The sequence below is a fragment of the Propithecus coquereli genome, unplaced genomic scaffold (assembly GCF_000956105.1).
Source record: "Propithecus coquereli isolate 6110/MARCELLA unplaced genomic scaffold, Pcoq_1.0 Scaffold65, whole genome shotgun sequence".
NCBI classification, from domain to species: domain Eukaryota; kingdom Metazoa; phylum Chordata; class Mammalia; order Primates; family Indriidae; genus Propithecus; species Propithecus coquereli.
The window spans coordinates 232950-250740 of record NW_012152507.1 but is presented as its reverse complement, the minus strand read 5'-3'; the positions used below and the strand labels follow the sequence as shown (position 1 = coordinate 250740).

Below are 17791 nucleotides of genomic sequence, written 5' to 3'. Positions count from 1 at the left end.
TTGGCGCTTTGACGCCGCAGCCCGCCACGGTCCGGGCCGCGACACCGTTTCTGTGTTTGTTGCAGAGAAATGTGGCTGCAAGCACTTACGAAAAGTAAAACTAAAGTTAATGATTGTAACAACTTTTGTGTCCCCCTCCTCCAATTAGAAAGGAGAAATACTGAGGCATGAAGCGCAGGATAGTGTCCAAGAAAGCCAACCAGCCAAGGGCCAGATGTCCCCGGGCCCCTCATACCTCAAACAGTCGTTCATCAAGCAAACTCCGGGCCGCCAGCTTTGTGGCTACGTTTTCCAAGTCAGCTAAAAAAACGATAACGGTCCTCCCTGGCCGTAATCGGAGTATTGATCAGTTTCTGAGTCTTCGGATGAGCCAACCTTGCTTTCAGAATCGCACTGTCCCTGAAGCTGGAGAAAAATGGCCTGGTTGTCAACACTCGCTCATCCGCAAAGGTCACTTTTCCACAGAATTGGGAATTAAATTGCCTCTTCCAGACCAGACATCATTCATGAGCAGCAGGTGGGATTTGCTCCCGCGCTTTCTTCCGTCTCTTTTAACCTTCCTATTTCAGGAAAGTCAGATCAATGAGCAGGAGAGGAAGAAGGACAAGGGCTCTGCAGTCACTCGGTCCCACTGGCTGCTGCTGCTGTGGTGCCCCTGATTCACTCCCTACCATTCCTGTAGCGCCCACATTCCTGGGTGTAAATTCCCTGCTTTTCAGTTTACATCATCAACTTCTTCAAGATAGGACGCAGGAATATAGATATTTAGAGAATGGTTACAAGGGAGCTAAACACCAAGCAAATGCTTTTTAAAGTAAAAATACTGTCAACGACTGTTGATTATTTCATTCGATCCCTACTTGTTGCTGATGCAGGAATTTGCACATTTTTACATCTCGGTGCTTGCTCTCCTTCCCCCAAATACATCATCAGTTAAAAATAACAAGATTTGCCTTGGCTCAAAAATAAAAAGTCATGATTTATTTTGTGGTTGGGACTCCAGGTCCAAGGTTTCCCAAGAAAGTGCCCCATATTGTTGGGGTGCGCGCGTGTGCGTATGTGTGTACGCTATTAGTCTGTTACTGCATGACACAAACAAGAGCAGGGTGTAATGTCACTTATTTTCAGGAACGGTTGATTTAAAAAGAGGCTGCAGTGAGTAGAGAGAAATCACTTTCAGGGAGGGCTGGGGAAACACCTTAGAGAGGCGACTGTTCCCGAGAACAGCTGCGGACACTGATTGGCAATGGAATTGCTTGGCACCAGTACAACTCCATGTAGGAACAGGGATTTATTTATTTAACAATAGTTAATGATTCTCCCAAGTAACTCCCAGGAGGCCAACTAGGAGTAAATATACTTTCAGGAAATCGTCTACCGTTCGTAGAAGCAGGCAGCAACCCTATAGTGAAGGGAGGTCCCGGGCTGCCCACACAATGTAATTTTCAGTGGACTGCACAGCTTCAGATGTCCCCCAAATAACTCCCTCCACTGTCTGCCACAGCACTGCCTTCCTTGCCCCACATGCTCCCTGGGAAAGTTACCACGTCCTGAGGCAGAAAAGTCGAGAAAAACCGCACCATTTCTTCAGGTCCACCATTAAAATAGACTAGCTGCCTGGGAACCAAGGTGTGCCATCTAGCCCTGTCCCATTAGCTAAATTGATCGATTGCTAGTTGGTGCCCATAGGCGAGCATTTTCAAAGTGAAATATGTATATAACTGGTGGTCCTTGAGATGATGTTAGGTGGGACTTGAACAACATTTTTTATGTTATTCTCTAGGTCAGGGTTGTTTTTTTTTTCTTCTTCTTCCTAATACACATAACTAGCATATCAAACTGATGGTATCAGAAATATAATTACTTAGGGTGAGTCTGAGTTGTTTTTTTTAAGTCAATTTAAAGAGAAACCTTAATAAACAAAAGTAATTGGATAGCAAAAAGTTGTGATTTTTATAATAAATGAAGTCAGAAGGACAGAAATCAGTTTGTTTTCAGAGTTTATGAACACTAAGACAGAAGAATCCCATTTTAACATCGTGTTAAAAGTTACTGGGTTTTCAGAAAGTCTGATCAAGTAAGACAGACCCCAGGTCTGGAGGGCCACATTAGGGAAAACAGGGACAGTAGACCCTGGGTGGCAGCATAGGCACATGGGGAGGGAGACCCACGACACTGGGCACCCAGGGTGGGTCCCTGGCAGACAGGACAATCTGAGAATTTACTGCCTTTTTCACAAAAGGCAGAATCCAACAACTCAGTGATATCACTGATAGAAAGCTGGACAATACAACAGAAATTCCAATCCCTGTAAGCCTCTTTGAGGCTTGTTTCTAAAACGCCTGGAAAGATCTACACAAGAAACTGTTATGATGCTTTAAGGGAGACTGCTTATCTTATCAGAACAGCTCTACTTTTCACCTGATTACAGATTAGGGAATACTTTTATACCAACTCTAAACACATACACAGGCCACCACCCCCACTGCCATGAAGAGGCAACCCTGAAGCCCACCTCCTGGCTTCCCTCCAGGGATCCCCTGTTGGATGACAAGCAAAAAGATTCTTACACGCTTTAGGATGCCTCTCCCTCGCAGTCTGTAACTCATCAGGGTCCCAAGTGCTGGCTTTTTAGGTCTCACACCTATAGGGAAGAGACAGCCAATGCATAAGTGTTTCCGGCAAACGGAGTCTACCATAGTGTGAATAAATAAAATTTACTGATATTCCAAAACCTTCTTTTTAATCAATTGTTCCAAACCCTCACATACACACCCCCACCTCTGCCACCACCATGAGTAGCAAATGTCTCTGTTGGATCTCTCCCTCCTATTATTTCTGCATCCTATCTTCCTTACTGTTAAGAGAGATACAACGAGGTGACAGTGGCTGGCAGGTGGGAGGGAGCAGGAATGCAAAAGGCCTTGAATGGCCTTAGACTCTGGAAGGGATGAAAAATCACATGAAGATCATGATTAAAATAAAGAAAGAAAATGGATAGAAAGTAGTAGTTTAGAGTGGGACTTACATGATTTTTCATAATTTGGAGGTGCCCGAGAAAAATCACCAAAGCCCCAAATTTGGTGTGCCTGTAAAAAAGGAGGGAAATAAATACCAACCACTTTCACAATAATAGAAATCTAATAAAATTCCTTTTCTGGTGTTATCGCCTGCTTTCCTCCCACTCCAAAAGCACTTTGATGCGGCTGTCAAAAGCCACCGCTGAGGGTGTGTGGTGGCGGGAGCCTACAGTTCCTGCTACTCTGGAGGCGGAGGCAGGAGGATCTCCTGAGCCCAGGAGTTGGAGCAACGTGGTGAGACTCTGTCTCTAAGAAAAAAAAAAAGCCACGACTGTAGTAACAGACAATAACAGTAAAATGGAAAGACAAAATTGGGGAAAATATTTATGAAATAGGCTAGGCAAAAGAGTACAATCCTAATATGCAAATAGCTTATGCAAATCAGTTAAGAAAAAGCTAAACACCCTAATAGGAAAATGGACAAAGGAAATACACAGCGAATCCTCATTATTCATGGATTCGTATTTGTGAATCCACCTACTTACTAAAACTTATTTGTAACCCCAGAGTCAATGCTCACAGCACTTATGAGGTCATTTGCAGACATGCACAGACTGGCAAACATTTGAGTCACCTGACATGCCCTTTCCCAGTCGAGGTCAAACAAGGTGAACAAGCCCTTCTTGTTTCAGCTCTTAAGTGTAATCAGGTGTCCTTTCTGCAGTCCTTTTTGCTGGTACAACATTGTCCACATTTTTATGCATTCTGTTAGTGATTTAGCTGTTTAAAATGCCCCCAAGTATAGCACCGAAGTGCTGTCTAGGGTTCCTAAGCACAAGAAGGCTATGATGTGCCTCGCAGAGAAAAGATGTGTGTTAATTAAGCTCCACTCTGGCATGAGTTATAGGGCTGTTAACCATGAATTCAATGTTCGTGAGTTAACAACATATATTAAAAGAATCTTTAAACAGAAACATACATAAAAACAAAGTTACACATTGATCCTTTGACAAAAATGTTGTTGATTGGAGGCTCCCACGCACTTAACCTTATATTTCCTCTAGAAGCAATGGTTCAGTAATCCTTAATTTAGTGTTCATGGTGACGTTATAAAACATAAGTACTGTGACTAATGGAATCACCTATTATTAATACATAATTCGTGAAAGACTGTGAATAACTAATAAACATAAGATGCTCAACCTCACTAATAAAGAAATTAAATGAAAAAAATGAAATATCTTCATCTATCAAATTGGAAAACATTAAGATTATTTTTTAAAGCCAGTGTTAGAGAGAATATAGGAAAACAGGCATTCTCATGCACTGCTGGGGCATGAGGCCAATTTTTTGGAAGGCAATTTGACCATGTGTAAAATAAGCATACCTCTGACCCAAGAATTCTTATGAGAATCTACCCTGAAGAGGTGATTTTACAATTGCAAAGATGTATATTTAAATTTTATTCATCACAGCATTGTTAATAATAGTTATAAATTTGAAAAACCTAAAGCCCAGGAATATGGGGTATGTTAAAATTATGAGGAATATTATGTATCCATTAATGGAGACGACGAATAACTATGCTTATTAACACTGAAAGATGTACATGAAGATATTGAGATAAAAAGCAGATTACAGAGGACAATGTCCAGTGTGATCTCACCCATGTTCTGCGTGTGTATGTGCGTGTACCTTTATGTATACATAAGTATAGAGCGACATTTGTAAGGATGTTCACTAAAACAGAAATGGTGATTATCCCTAGGAAAGGGGAAGGATTTCAGATGATTTTTAGTTTTGTTTTTACTTCTCTGTATTTTTTGAAATTTTATAATCAGAGAAAAGCTGTTTTTGTTAACTGTCAATATATTACATATATTATTGACATACCTTGGCTGTCTTTGTTTCCCCATCCCCTAATAGAAAGCTACACGCATAGTAAACACTCAGAAATAAATGTTTGATGAATGAGTACTATTTTTAAAAAATCCAACCCCTTTTGTTTTGTTTTTAATGAGTAATATGTAGTGTGCAATCACTTAAGCTCTGTGCAGGGAAATGATCACTGAGAAATGTTGGACTTACCACTCCATGTTTGACATCAAATGATGTTTTAAAGGATCTGGTTATATCAGGGAATAGTCCTGCATGCAAATAAAGAGGGAACATCAGGATTAAACACAGTGTTAGAATAAAATTTCCTACACTCCCAATTAGACTATTACCCATGAATTGGACACACATTAACATCTGAGCAAAAATTATAGCTATATGGGAGGAATAAGTTTTGGTGTTCTATAGCACTGTAGGGTGACTATAGTTAACAATAATTTATTTTATATTTTCAAATAGCCAAAAGAGAGGATTTTGAATGTTCCCAAAACAAAGAAATCATAAGGGTTTGAGGTATTGAGGTGATGGATACGCTAATTACCCTAATTTGCTCATTACATATTATATATTATACATGTTTTGAAATATCACACTATACCCCAGAAATATGTACAATTATGTGTCAATTAAGAATAATAATTTTTAAAAAAGTAAGCATCAATCAGGTAAGATGAAATTATGACTAAAAGTTAAATTTGTAGTAAACCTTCTGGAGCTTTGGGGAGGGTAAACATTTTGTGTCTGGAACATTCTTCTATGATACACAGATTACCTCTTAGAATCAGAGGGAACCAAGACTATACTGAAATTCCAAGGCTGTAAATTGTTATTAAGGTCTTGAGAAGCTCAGGTATATTTTTGAACAACTTATTGAGGTATAACTTATATGCCATAAAATTGACCCACTTCACATGTACAGTTCAATGATTTTAAGTAAATATAGCAAGTTAAGCAACTATCACCACAGTCTGGTTTTAGAGTATTTTCATCCCCACAATACGACCCCTCATGCTCCTTAACAGTTAATCCCCTTTCCTACCAGCAGCACCAGAAAACCACTAATCTCTTTTGTTTCTCTTTAGATTTGCCCTTACTGGAGCCTTCATATAAATGGACTCATATACTATGTGATCTTTTATGTCTGGCTTTTGAAGTTCATACACACTGTGGCTGTTTTAGTACTTTGTTCTTTTTATTGCCAAATAGTAGTGTTCCATTGTAGAATATACTAGATTTTGTTATTCATTCACCAGTTGATGGACATTAAGCTGTTTTCAATTTCGGCTACTACGGGTCATGCTGCACTGAACATACATGTGTAAGTCTTTGTGCAGACATATGTCTTCATTTCTCTTGGGTAAAAAACCTAGGTGTAAAATTGCTGGTTGCTATGATTAATTTATGTTTAACTTTTAAAGACCACCAAAGTGTTTTTCAACGTGGTTGTCCTATTTTATATTCCCATCAGCAATGAATGAAGTTTCCAGGTGCTCCACTTCATCATTTGTTATTGTCTGTTTTTGTGATTATAGCCATTCTAATGGACATGAAGTGATATCTTATGATGTTCTTAATTTGCATTTCCCTAGTGACTAATAATGTTGAGTTCTGTGGTGTATTTTTATTAAAAATTCGGGGGGAAATGCTGAAAGGGGGTCTTCCTTGATATAATATGATAGACTCTGGTCGCTAGGGATGAGTCAAGGGAGAGAAATAGCGTTTGACAAATATTTGTTGTTATGTGTGCTATTTAATGCTAACAAACTTTTTGTAAGCAAGGTATCTTAAGTCAGAGTCAAAAAGCTTAACAATTATTTAACTACATTCAAGAATAACACACGTTTTCATAGCTATAATAAAAGCAGATAGATAAGAAGTTTGTCCTGCACAATTAGCTCTGATTTTTCCATACCGGGTGAATTCTTAGCCTTTCAAAGCTCTGTAAGACTTCTGTAAATCCCATAGGGCACCAGAGGCTTAATTAGCTTTTTGTTACCCTTTCTTTCAAGAATTATGCTAGATAATCATTAATTAGTAAATGATATGATTCCATAATATTAAAGTTTTACAGAAAGTAATTTTGAGGCATTTGACGTGTTACAGAAAAAAAAAGACATTAGGATTTGTGCTAAACCATAGCATGAAGTATTTACACATTTGTATCCATATTTTAGCCAAACTTGGTCATTTTTCTAACTGAGCTAGGAATGTCTCTTATTTTCTTTACTCTATTTGTGGAGAGGAACACTAGTAAACTCACATATGTTGGAGTATGCTTAGCTAATGATTTTTCTTCGTGAGTTCACGGTTGACAAAATAGAGCCCACAGTGCAACTTGACCTTGGCAGTTTCAGCTACTCTTTTAATTAAGGACATTTAATGTTACCCTAATTTGCTAGCATGTATCCACCTCGCTACTTCCACTTCCCAGTCCTAGAACTGTAACCAAATTGGGCGATTTCATTGATGAAACTATCTTAGTAACTGCCGACAAATTCTACCTTAGATATTAGGTCCTTTCATGTTGTGCCAACCTCAATGGAATGTTACAGGTATCTGGTTTTTAAAAGTCAATCATCAAGAAAGCAAGTATAGGCTTGTGAGTGTCAGCTCTTGCAGAATCAGAGAAACTCAAGTTTGGCTGTATTCTTCTAGGTCTTCTATTCTAGTCATTTAGTCCACCTACTAGGTGTCTGTCATAGTACAACTGTCAGCCTTATTTGTGATACAGTTTTCTTTTAATAGAGTGGGGATAATTCGAATTCCCTCCTACCTATCTCTGAGTTTCTTGAAACTTTGAGTTCCTTGAAATGAAGTTTCGTAAACACAAAACGTAACGATGGAAGGTGAAGACAAACTGTTCTCCATCTTTTTTGAGTACCATGATCTTAAATGGTGTGTATACAAAGGAGGAGAATTTAGATAAAATATTAAACCATGGACACCTTGGAGCGATTCAAGATTTATGTGTTGCTGACTAGTATAGATGTCTTTATGGATACTTTGCTGAAGATAGGGCCTAGAGCTTTCTTCAGATTTTTCAAAGTGCTTCAAAAATATAAAGTATCACTGTCGTAGAGAGAGATGTGTTAACCATTGGGATAGATTATAGAACGAGTCTCTTTCCTGACAGATTTTTAAGAATAAGTGAGTCAATTGTCTATATATTAGATAAAAACTATTCTATCAATGTTAAATTTCTTGAGTGGATAATAGTACTGTGGTTATATAAGAGAACATTCTTATTCATAGGAGAAGTATTTAAGGATATAGCATTAGGATATGTTTACTGTACTCTCAATACACCAGCAAAGAAGTCTATATGGGTATCAGTATATAGAGATAAAGCAAAATGTTAATAAATGTGGCAAAATGCTAGCAATTGATGAATCTAGGAGAGAATAGGTAGGTATTGATTGTACTATTCTTTCAACTTTTCAATGGATTAAAAAAAATTTTTAAGTTGTGAATAAAAGAATAAGGCATTCATTTATCTGCCTTAACTTCATAATTATAAGAAAGCAGTGCCATTATCATATCTTATAGATGGCTAAAACCAGGCACAGAAAAATTAGAAAGATAAGTCAGCAGCATCCCAAATTACACGTGAGCTATAAGCAAGGACAGGATTAAAAATAATGCTTCACCTTTTTCCTATTGTCTCCCCACGTAACTCCAGCCATCTCATAGGCAGACGCATGGTTTGTTGATATAAGCCTACTGAAATCACTGCAGTGCCCACCATCGTGCTATCTTTTAAGTTCACAGGCAAAATCAATTGCAGCCACCTCCTAGTTGGTGTTATGCTTGAACAGTAAAGTGCACGCAGAACAGATGGCATATTGTGACCTTCTTAATAACAGGCTTGGCTGCCAATGTTCCCTTGTGTCCAGTCTCTGCAGGGAATTTGGAAACTGTTGCCTTACACTTGAATATTTTTCTGGCAAACACATTTAACCATTTATTAGTCTGTTTCCTAATTTTAAATAGAGCAAAACAAAACAAAACAAAATTCCCAACACCTGGAAGGGACATTGGTATTTCCTGAGTCTGGAGGTGCATCCTGGGATTCCCTGGGGTGTGCTGGCAATCTTACAGCATAGCTGTCGTTTTTAGTGTAGTCAGGACCTCAATTCCAGGCAAAGTGCTTATCACTCTACCCAGATTTATTGGTGGCCTGTGGGATCTTTTTTTCCTTTCTGTAGTTTGGAAGAAATATATGCACTTCTCACAGCAGGGCATACAAATTAGCCAGAAAACAAACTAAATGCCTATGTTAGAAGGTTCCTGTGCTGTGAAAGATCACACCTGGAGTGAATGTGGGACACCTGTGGTGAGTGAGGCTTATTCTAAGTCACTGGCGCACGGTTCCCTCTGTTGCACACCCTGGGCAGAGGTGGCTGTCAGGTTCCACAGTGAAATGGGAGAAGGAGAGTGAGGCAGTGCTTAGGGGAGGGAGCAGTCCGTCTATCTGACCCCCACCCCTCAACTATCCCACAGGAACAGCTTTCTTTTGTTTAAGGCAAGTAAGAGTAGCCCTAGGGAAAAGCAATGAAGATGATCATGCCGAATGAAGCCTTTTGAAGACCTCTTCTCCCCTCAACAGAATGGACCTGTAAGCGCTTGTACCAGGAAGGAAGTGGTAAAATTGGTCCCTTCCAGACAACAGGTATGGGGGAGATGGGTGGAGGAAGGGCAGAAAGAACACTCCCAGTGAATAGATGGTGGGGGTAAAAAGTGCAGCACCTCAGGTAGAAACAACCCAGTTGACAGAATATCATGTGGACTCACACACAGAAAGAGATGGGTAAGAACTAGGCTTCCTTTGTAGAGGGTAGGTCGGTAGGTTTCACTCCTAGGTAACCCCTGATAGAGTGGAGGGGAGGGGAGAGTCTCCCTGTTGGCCCCATTTCTGGACTTCAGAATAGAGGAGCCTGGTTCAATCTCAGGAGGTTGTATGTTTCCAGGAATTTATCCACTTCCTCTAGGTTTTCTACTTTGTGAGCATATAGTTATTCATAACAGTCTCGAATGACCTTTTGTATTTCTGTGGTATCAGTTTTAATGTCTCCTTTTCCATTTCTGATTGTGTTTATTTAGATCTTCTCTCTTTTTTTCTTGGTTAATCTAACTAGTGGTTTATCAATTTTGTTTATATTTTCAAAGAACCAACTTTTTGTTTCATTGATCCTTTGTGTTGGTTTTTTTCATTTAGTTCTGCTATGATTTTTGTCATTTCTTTTGCAAACTTTGGGTTTGGTTTGTTCTTGTTTTTCTAGTTCCTTGAGGTGAAATGTTAGGTTGTTAATTTGTGATCTTTCTGCTTTTTCGATGTAGACATTTAATGCTATAAACTTCCCTCTTAGTACTACTTTTTCTATATCCCACAGATTTTTTTTGTATGTTGTGTTTTCATTTTCATTCATTTCAAAAAAATTAATTTCCATCTTAATTTTTTCATTGATCCTGTGGTTATTCAGGAGCATGTTGTTTAATTTCCATGTATTTGCATAGTTTCTGAAGTTCCTCTTTATATTGATTTCTCACATTATTCCACTGTGGGCTGAGAAGATACTTGATATGATTTCAGTTTTTTACAATTTGTTAAGACTTGTTTTGTGGCCTAACACGTGGTTTATCTTGGAGAATGTTCCATGTGCTGGTGAGCAGAATGTATATTCTGCAGTTGTTGGGTAGAATGTCCTGGAAATATCTGTTAAGTTCATTTGGTCTAAAGTCCAATTTAAGTCCAATGTTTCTTTGTTAATTTTCTATCTTGATCTGTCCAGTGTTGTAGGTGGGGTGCTGAAGTCCCCCACTATTACTGTATTGCTGTCTGTTTCTTTCTTTAGGTATAATAATATTTGTTTTGTGAATCTGGGAGCTCTAATGTTGGGTACATATATGTTTAGGATTGTTATATCCTCTTGCTGAATTAATCCCTTAATCATCCATTATATAATGATCTTCTGTGTGTGTATGTGTGTGTGTGCACGCATGTGTGTGTTTACTGTTTTTGATTTAAAGTCCATTTTATCTGATATGAGTATAGTAACTCCTGCTCACTTTTGGTTTCTGTTTGTAGGGAATAACTTTTTCTACCTCTTTACTTTCAATCTGTATGTGTAGTTACAGGTAAGGTGAATTTCTTGAAAGCAGCATACAGTTGGATCATGGGTTGCTTTATGTTTTTTTTTTAAAATACATTCTGCCAATCTATATGTTTTAAGTGGAGCATTTAACCCATTTACATTCAAGGTTAATATTGATATATGAGGCTTTTCTGTCATGTTGTTAACTGTTTTCTAGTTGTTTTATAAATTCTTTCTTTTTCTCTATCTTTTTCTCTTTGTGGTTTTATGAAATGATGATCATGTTGCCATTTGATTCCTTTCTCTTCTTCTTTGTGTGATTGTGTTATAAGACCTGTGCATTTTATATTTTTGTGATGATGAATATAAACCTTTTATTTCCATGTTTAAGACCCCTTTGAGCATTTCCTAGGGCTAGTCTAGTGGTGATGAATTCCCTCACTGTTTGCTTATTTCTCCTTCACTTATATATCTTATTCTGGCAGGATATAAAATTCTTGACTGACAGCTTTTTTTCCCCTTTCAGCACTTTGAAAATGCCATCCTATTCTCTTCTGGCCTGTAAGGTTTCTGATGAGAAGTCCACTGTTAGTCTAATGGGGTTTCCTTTATAGGTGACTAGATGCTTTTCTCTTGATAATTTTTAAATTCTTTCTTTTACTTTAACTTTGGATATTCTGAATATAATATGCCATGGTGAAGTTCTTTTTGCAATGCATTTTGCCTGGGGATTGCTAAGCGTCTTGTACCTGGATGTCTAACTCTTGGGAAGTTTTCATTGATTACTTCCTTAAGTAGGTTTTCTGAACTTTTTGATCTGTCTTCCACCTTGGGAATACCAATAATTCATAAGTTTGGCCACTTTATGTAGTACCAGATATTTTGAAGTCTTTGTTCATTTTTTAAAATTCTTTTTTTTTATTTTTGTCTGACAGGATTATTTGAAAAGCTTGTTTTCAAGTTCTGAGATTCTTTCTTCTGCTTGGTTTAGTCTGTTATTGAAGCTTTCAAATGTATTTTAGATTTCCTTTAATGAGTTTTTCAAGTCCAGAGTATTTGTTTGTTTGTTGTTTTAAATATCTGTCTCCTTGGTAAACTTCTCATTCATATCCTGAATCGATTTTCTGATTTCTTTGTATTGGTGTTTTCATATTTCTCTTGTGTCTCATTGAGATACTTTAAAATCAACATTTTGAATTCTTGCATTTTGAGAAGTTCTTTTTGATTGGGATCTGTTACTGGACAATTGTAGTGGTCCTTTGGTGGTGTCATATTTCCTTGCTTTTACATGTTTCCTGTGTTCTTCCATTGATATCTATACATCTGATGTAGCTGTTTATTCCAATATTTTTGAAATTGCTTTCAAAAGGAAAATTTTTCCTGAAGATGTATATATGCTGATTGAATAGGACACTTTGGCTTTGACTTTGGGTGTGTGCAGTAATGTGATCTTTACATGATTTCTTCAGCAGTACATAGGGTCAGTGGTATCTGTGCTTTTCTTGGTGGCTTAGGATATAGTTGTTAGTTGAGGTTGTGGTAAAATTTCTCTGGAGATTTGGACAGTCTTCAGGCCCTAGTGATGGCAGCAGTGGGCTGAGTATGCCTATGTTTAGGCCTCAGAGAAGGCTACACTGTCACTGGTGTTAGTGGGTCCTAGAGGGCCAATTCTTGGGCCTTCAGGTGGCTTTCACAGAAGCTAGTCATGGAAACAGTGACCTGAATGTGTGGGTATGTTCTCAGGCCCCTGGTGATGGCTGGTGTGATGTGGGTGGTGGCAGTAGCAGTGGTAGAACAACCCACTGAGACCCAAATGGTCCATGCTGGTGTTGTTGGTAGTTGTGATGAGTTTCCAGTCCCACAGCTGCCTGTGTCAGGACAGTGGGTATTGTCCTGGCTGTGCTGAGGGAGAGCTTACTCTTCGCTGTCCCTCCCCATCTGGGTGGCAGCTGCGGCTGCATCACCTCAAAATCAGCCCAAGAGTGGGGTACAGCCCAGCATTAAACCTTCAAAATGGTGCCTTGGGCCTGCCTCCAGAGGGGGTGGGGCCCCTTCAGATAAGCAACATGGGTAAGAAGCTGTGGGGAATGCAGTCTGCTCATGTCTACAATTATAAGACATCTGGTTTATGTTAAGTCCTGTCCCAGGTTCTGGGGATATAAAGACAAAGAAGAAAGACAAATTCTTGCCCTCGTGAAGCTTATATTATAGGATGAGAAAGAGATAATAAACAAGTAAACAAATACCGTAATACATAGAAAGCAAAGTAGATATCTAGATAGAAATTAAGAGGGTGAGAATGTGAAGAACTTACTTTAAACATGGTATTCAGAGAAGGCCTCTCTGAACAGGTGACAGCTTTTGGCTTGTATTGACAATTTGATCCTTGGCTTCACGTTAAAAGGGAGTTAAAAACTCCCTTCATTAGGGAGTTCTAGCAAAATTAACACTGATAATCCAAAAATTAGACTTGGAAATGAAAAAGAACTGCAAGGAGCAGGTATCATTTGGGTAAATTCAATAATTCTGCCTTGATTTACTATCACCTCTAAATGAAGAGAGAAGCCATCAATTATATTAAAATGACCATTTGAGGAGAATTTCTGAAAAAGGTAAATTGACATCATCATTATGAATATATATATATGTCATTTCTACCTTTCCTCCTACCAATACTTTACCATAACAATTGGAGATGAGATAGGAAAACAAAGTAACACCTGTTGTAGAGTGGTAAATCACTTTTGCTGCTCATGTTACCACCCTGCAAACACTCACTCCCACCCAACTGCAGCACTGCTCAGCAGCTCTGGCAAGCCTCAGGTGATTAGTGAGGTTAATCAGAATTCTGAAAGGCACAAATATCAATGTGAATGTAATAAGATTGTACTTTGTGCTACAGATCAGATGCACTGTCACCTTGACTTACTATGAATGATGTGATCAGGCTGTTTAATTTCCCATACACGAGCTCAGACTTGTCTCCAAGCTATGTAGAGTGTTTCAATTTTATGTTCTTTACTGCAAAGGGGAGAAAGAAAGTCTTTCCTGATTTTAACAATAACACAAATGGTCAGCTGTCCTGTCCTCTTGCCTCAGCAAACCGCAGAGGAACACATAAAACCCACCTCACATGTACTATTCCCATAAAGTCAAATTGTATTAGGAAAGCCAGAAGAACAGTGATTGTCCAAGGCAACCATTAAAAACCTTTATCTCCATTATTTAGGAAAACCCCAAAGGCTGCAGGATAACTTTTTCCACCATCCACTGTCACCCTCCATCCAAACTTTAAATAATACAGCAAATGGGCAAACATTACCAGAATATTTTATAAAGTGCTAAAAATCCCAATTTGGGATTACAATCATTGGTCTTATTAAACCTTCGAAGAATCAATCCTGAGAGATTGAAATTATGTGGAAAAATCTATTGTGTTCCCTTCTCAAAATCAGAGTATGTTCCCTTCCATAGAGTGCAGTTGTTGCCAGAATGTGGCTGCCTAGTCGAGGAATCCATTTCTGAGCCGTCTTGCATTGCATTGGGATGTGAGCATCAGTAATGCATGTCACTCCCAGGCTGAAATGCAGAAAGAGTGTTTGTGCCTTCCCTACCCTTCATCTCCCACCTGCCAGATGGAGACAAAGGACTCTAGAGCCCCAGGGGAAGGTAGCATCCCAAGAGGAAGGAAGTCTGTGTCCCTAAATCACCATGAAGAGAGTCTACCTGCAGAACAGCCACCTTGGCCCTTGTATAAAGAAGAAAAAAATCTTTTGTTGTGGTAAGCACCTAGAATTTGGGGGTTTATCTATTATAGCAGCTAGTGTTAACCTAATTTAACTAAAACAGAGTGGAGGTGGCTATAGATATAAATATAGTTTATGAGTTGATGGTTTATATTAAGGTTGGTGCAAAAGTAATTGCGGTTTTTGGCATTGTTGAAATTTTCTATTTGATATTGGAATACATTCTTAAATGTGGTTATGTTATACATCATTTTAATGTACATTTCTTGCTTTCTGTTTCTTTGCTAATGACTTGTTACTAGCTGTTTATTTTATATTTATTTTAGACTATGGAAATAATGTTAGACAAAAAGCAAATTCGAGCGCTTTTCTTATTCGAGTTCAAAATGGATCCTAAAGCAGCAGAGACAACTTGTAACATTAACAATCCATTTGGCCCAGGACCTGCTAACGAGCGCACAGTGCAGTGGTGGTTCAAGAAGTTTTGCAAAGGAGATGAGAGCCTTGAAGATGAAGAGCACAGTGGCCGGCCACCAGAAGTTGAAAACGACAAATTGAGAGCAATCATCAAAGCTGATCCTCTCATAACTACACAAGAAGTTGCCAAAGAACTCAACATTGACCATTCTATGGTCGTTCAGCATTTGAAGCAAATTGGAAAGGTGAAAAAGCTCGATAAGTGGGTGCCTCATGAGCTGACCGAAAATCAAAATAATTGTCATTTTGAAGTGTCATCTTCTCTTCTTTTACGCAACAACAGAGAACCATTTCTTGATTGGATTGTGACGTGCGACAGAAAATGGACTTTATACAACAACGTGCGATGACCATCTCGGTGGATGGACTGAGAAGAAGCACCAAAACACTTCCCAAAGCCAAACTTGCACCAAAAAAGGTCATGGTCACTGTTTGGTGTTCTGCTGCCAGTCTGATCCACTACAGCTTTCTGAATCCTGGTGAAACCATTCCATCTGAGAAGTGTGCTCAGCAAATCGATGAGATGCACTGAAAACTGCAATGCCTGCAGCTGACATTGGTAAACAGAAAGGGCCCAATTCTTCTCCAGGACAACGCCCGACCGCACGTCCCACAACCAACGTTTCAAAACTTGAATGAATTGGGCTATGAAGTTTTGCCTCATCTGCCATATTCACCTGACCTCTTACCAACTGACTACCACTTCTTCAAGTGTCTCCACAACTTTCTGCAGGGAAAACGCATCCACAACAAACAGGATGCAGAAAATGCTCTCCAAGAGTTCATGGAATCCTGAAGCAAGGATTTTTAAGCTACAGAATACACTAACTTATTCTCATTGGCAAAAATGTGTTGCTTGTAATGGTTCCTATTTTGATTCATAAAGATGTGTTTGAACCTAGTTATAACGATTTAAAATTCACAGTCTGAAACTGCAATTACTTACACCAACCTAATAGTTTTGGTTTCTATTCTTAGTTCTTTGGTGTACCCAGTAAAGCTCAGATTATATTATCTAGCACTCCAAGCTCTGGTGGAAGTTACATTCTGGGATTAATATAAAGAAGAAACTTTTTTTTTGCCTTGGAAGAACTGTCATTTTTAAGAGCCACATATCCAGAGGGGAACATGGTCGTTTTCTTGCCTTTATTAGGCAAATGGGAGCCATATGGGCTATAATCAAGATCCTAAAGGGAGAGGAGAGTGATTTCAGTAAGATGGTGGAATAGGAGTTTTCTACCATCATCTTCCCCTGGAAGTATTGATTTTGACAACCACCCACAGATGACAGTACCTTTGTGGGAGCCCATGTGTCTAGTAGAGAAGTTCCAGCACACTATTGGAATAAAAATTCCAAGAATAGATGCCTTGAAGAGGGTAAAAAGAACAATTTCCCTTTACCTTTGTCAGCCTTCCCCCAGGGCAGCACAACTCCATGCCGAGAGACATCTCCTGAGCCCATGATGTCTTCCACGGGAAAAAGTGAGAGTGTAGTGAGTGAGCACCGGGCTCCTCCAGCCGTGCTTGACACTGCCCAAGAGGCTGACTTCTTTCTCACCTCACACAGAATATTGAGGTAGTTAGCACAGCTGAGTGGTTGAGGGAGGCTGAGAGCAGGGAAGATGGGCAGGGACTCACAGCAGCCAAGGTTCGGAACTCCACAAAAGGCCATGGGTCCTACTTTCCGCTTCAGGGACTTCATCAGAACGCTCACCCATATGCTGCTTGGGTTGCTTCACCTGCAGACCACCCCAACTAACCCAGAGGCACCACCATTGTCCCACGTGCTTCACTATCTCCACCCTGTAGCCTGTTCCTCACATGCATCCCCGTGGATACAGCGTGTAAGCCTCGGCTGGATGGCATGCACAGACAGACAGCCCAACTCCATGGGATTGGGAGAAATTTGACCATTTCAGGGCACCTCCCCTGGGAAAACAAACAGGAGGCTCTCAGCATCTGGCCTGGCTTTTCAGGATTGAGAGAAGGCATACAATCTTAAGAATTCCCTCCAAAGAGGGAGCAAGAAGCATGGAGCAGGTGCATGCATAGAAAAGGTCTGAGAGAGAGCCTCAAAATCCCTCTCTGAGCTGACTGGTGACAGTTTTCTATCCTGAGGCCAGTCAGGAGAGACTGGAGGACATGACTGCATCTTCAAACGTGAAGACAGAAACTCAAGACATAGGGAATATGAAAAATCAAGGAAACATGATACCACCAAAGAAACACCATAATTTTCCAGTAACCAAACCCTCCCATGAAGATCTATAAATTTCCTGACAAATAATTCAAAATAATTGTTTTAAGGAAGCATAGCAAGCTGCAAGAGAACACAGACAATTCAGAGAAATCAGGAAAACAATACATGAATGAAATGAGAATTTCAGCAAAGAGATAGAAATCAAACAACAACCAGAATAGGTAGGTCAGAGGATACAAAGTAGCAGATATATAGGGTGAACAAGTCTAGAAATCTAATATACAACATGAGGACCGTAGGTAATAAAATTGTACTGCATATGGGGTTTATGCTAAATAAGTAGATTTTAGCTGCTCTTGC

The 17791-nt window shown here is 39.3% G+C and overlaps 1 protein-coding gene across 1 annotated transcript in view; it reads right to left on the bottom strand.

Moving 5' to 3' along the window:
• Positions 1-300: 300 nt before the first annotated feature.
• LOC105822936 (chromosome unknown open reading frame, human C4orf51) overlaps positions 301-17791 on the bottom strand; it is a 29806-nt gene continuing 12315 nt past the window's right edge. Inside the window, exons 3-6 of the mRNA XM_012660010.1 lie at positions 5109-5167; positions 3029-3089; positions 2571-2644; positions 301-405 (exon numbers count right to left, since the gene is read on the bottom strand). Of these exons, the coding sequence (XP_012515464.1) occupies positions 301-405; positions 2571-2644; positions 3029-3089; positions 5109-5167 (299 nt within the window). The remainder of the gene's footprint in view (positions 406-2570; positions 2645-3028; positions 3090-5108; positions 5168-17791) is intronic.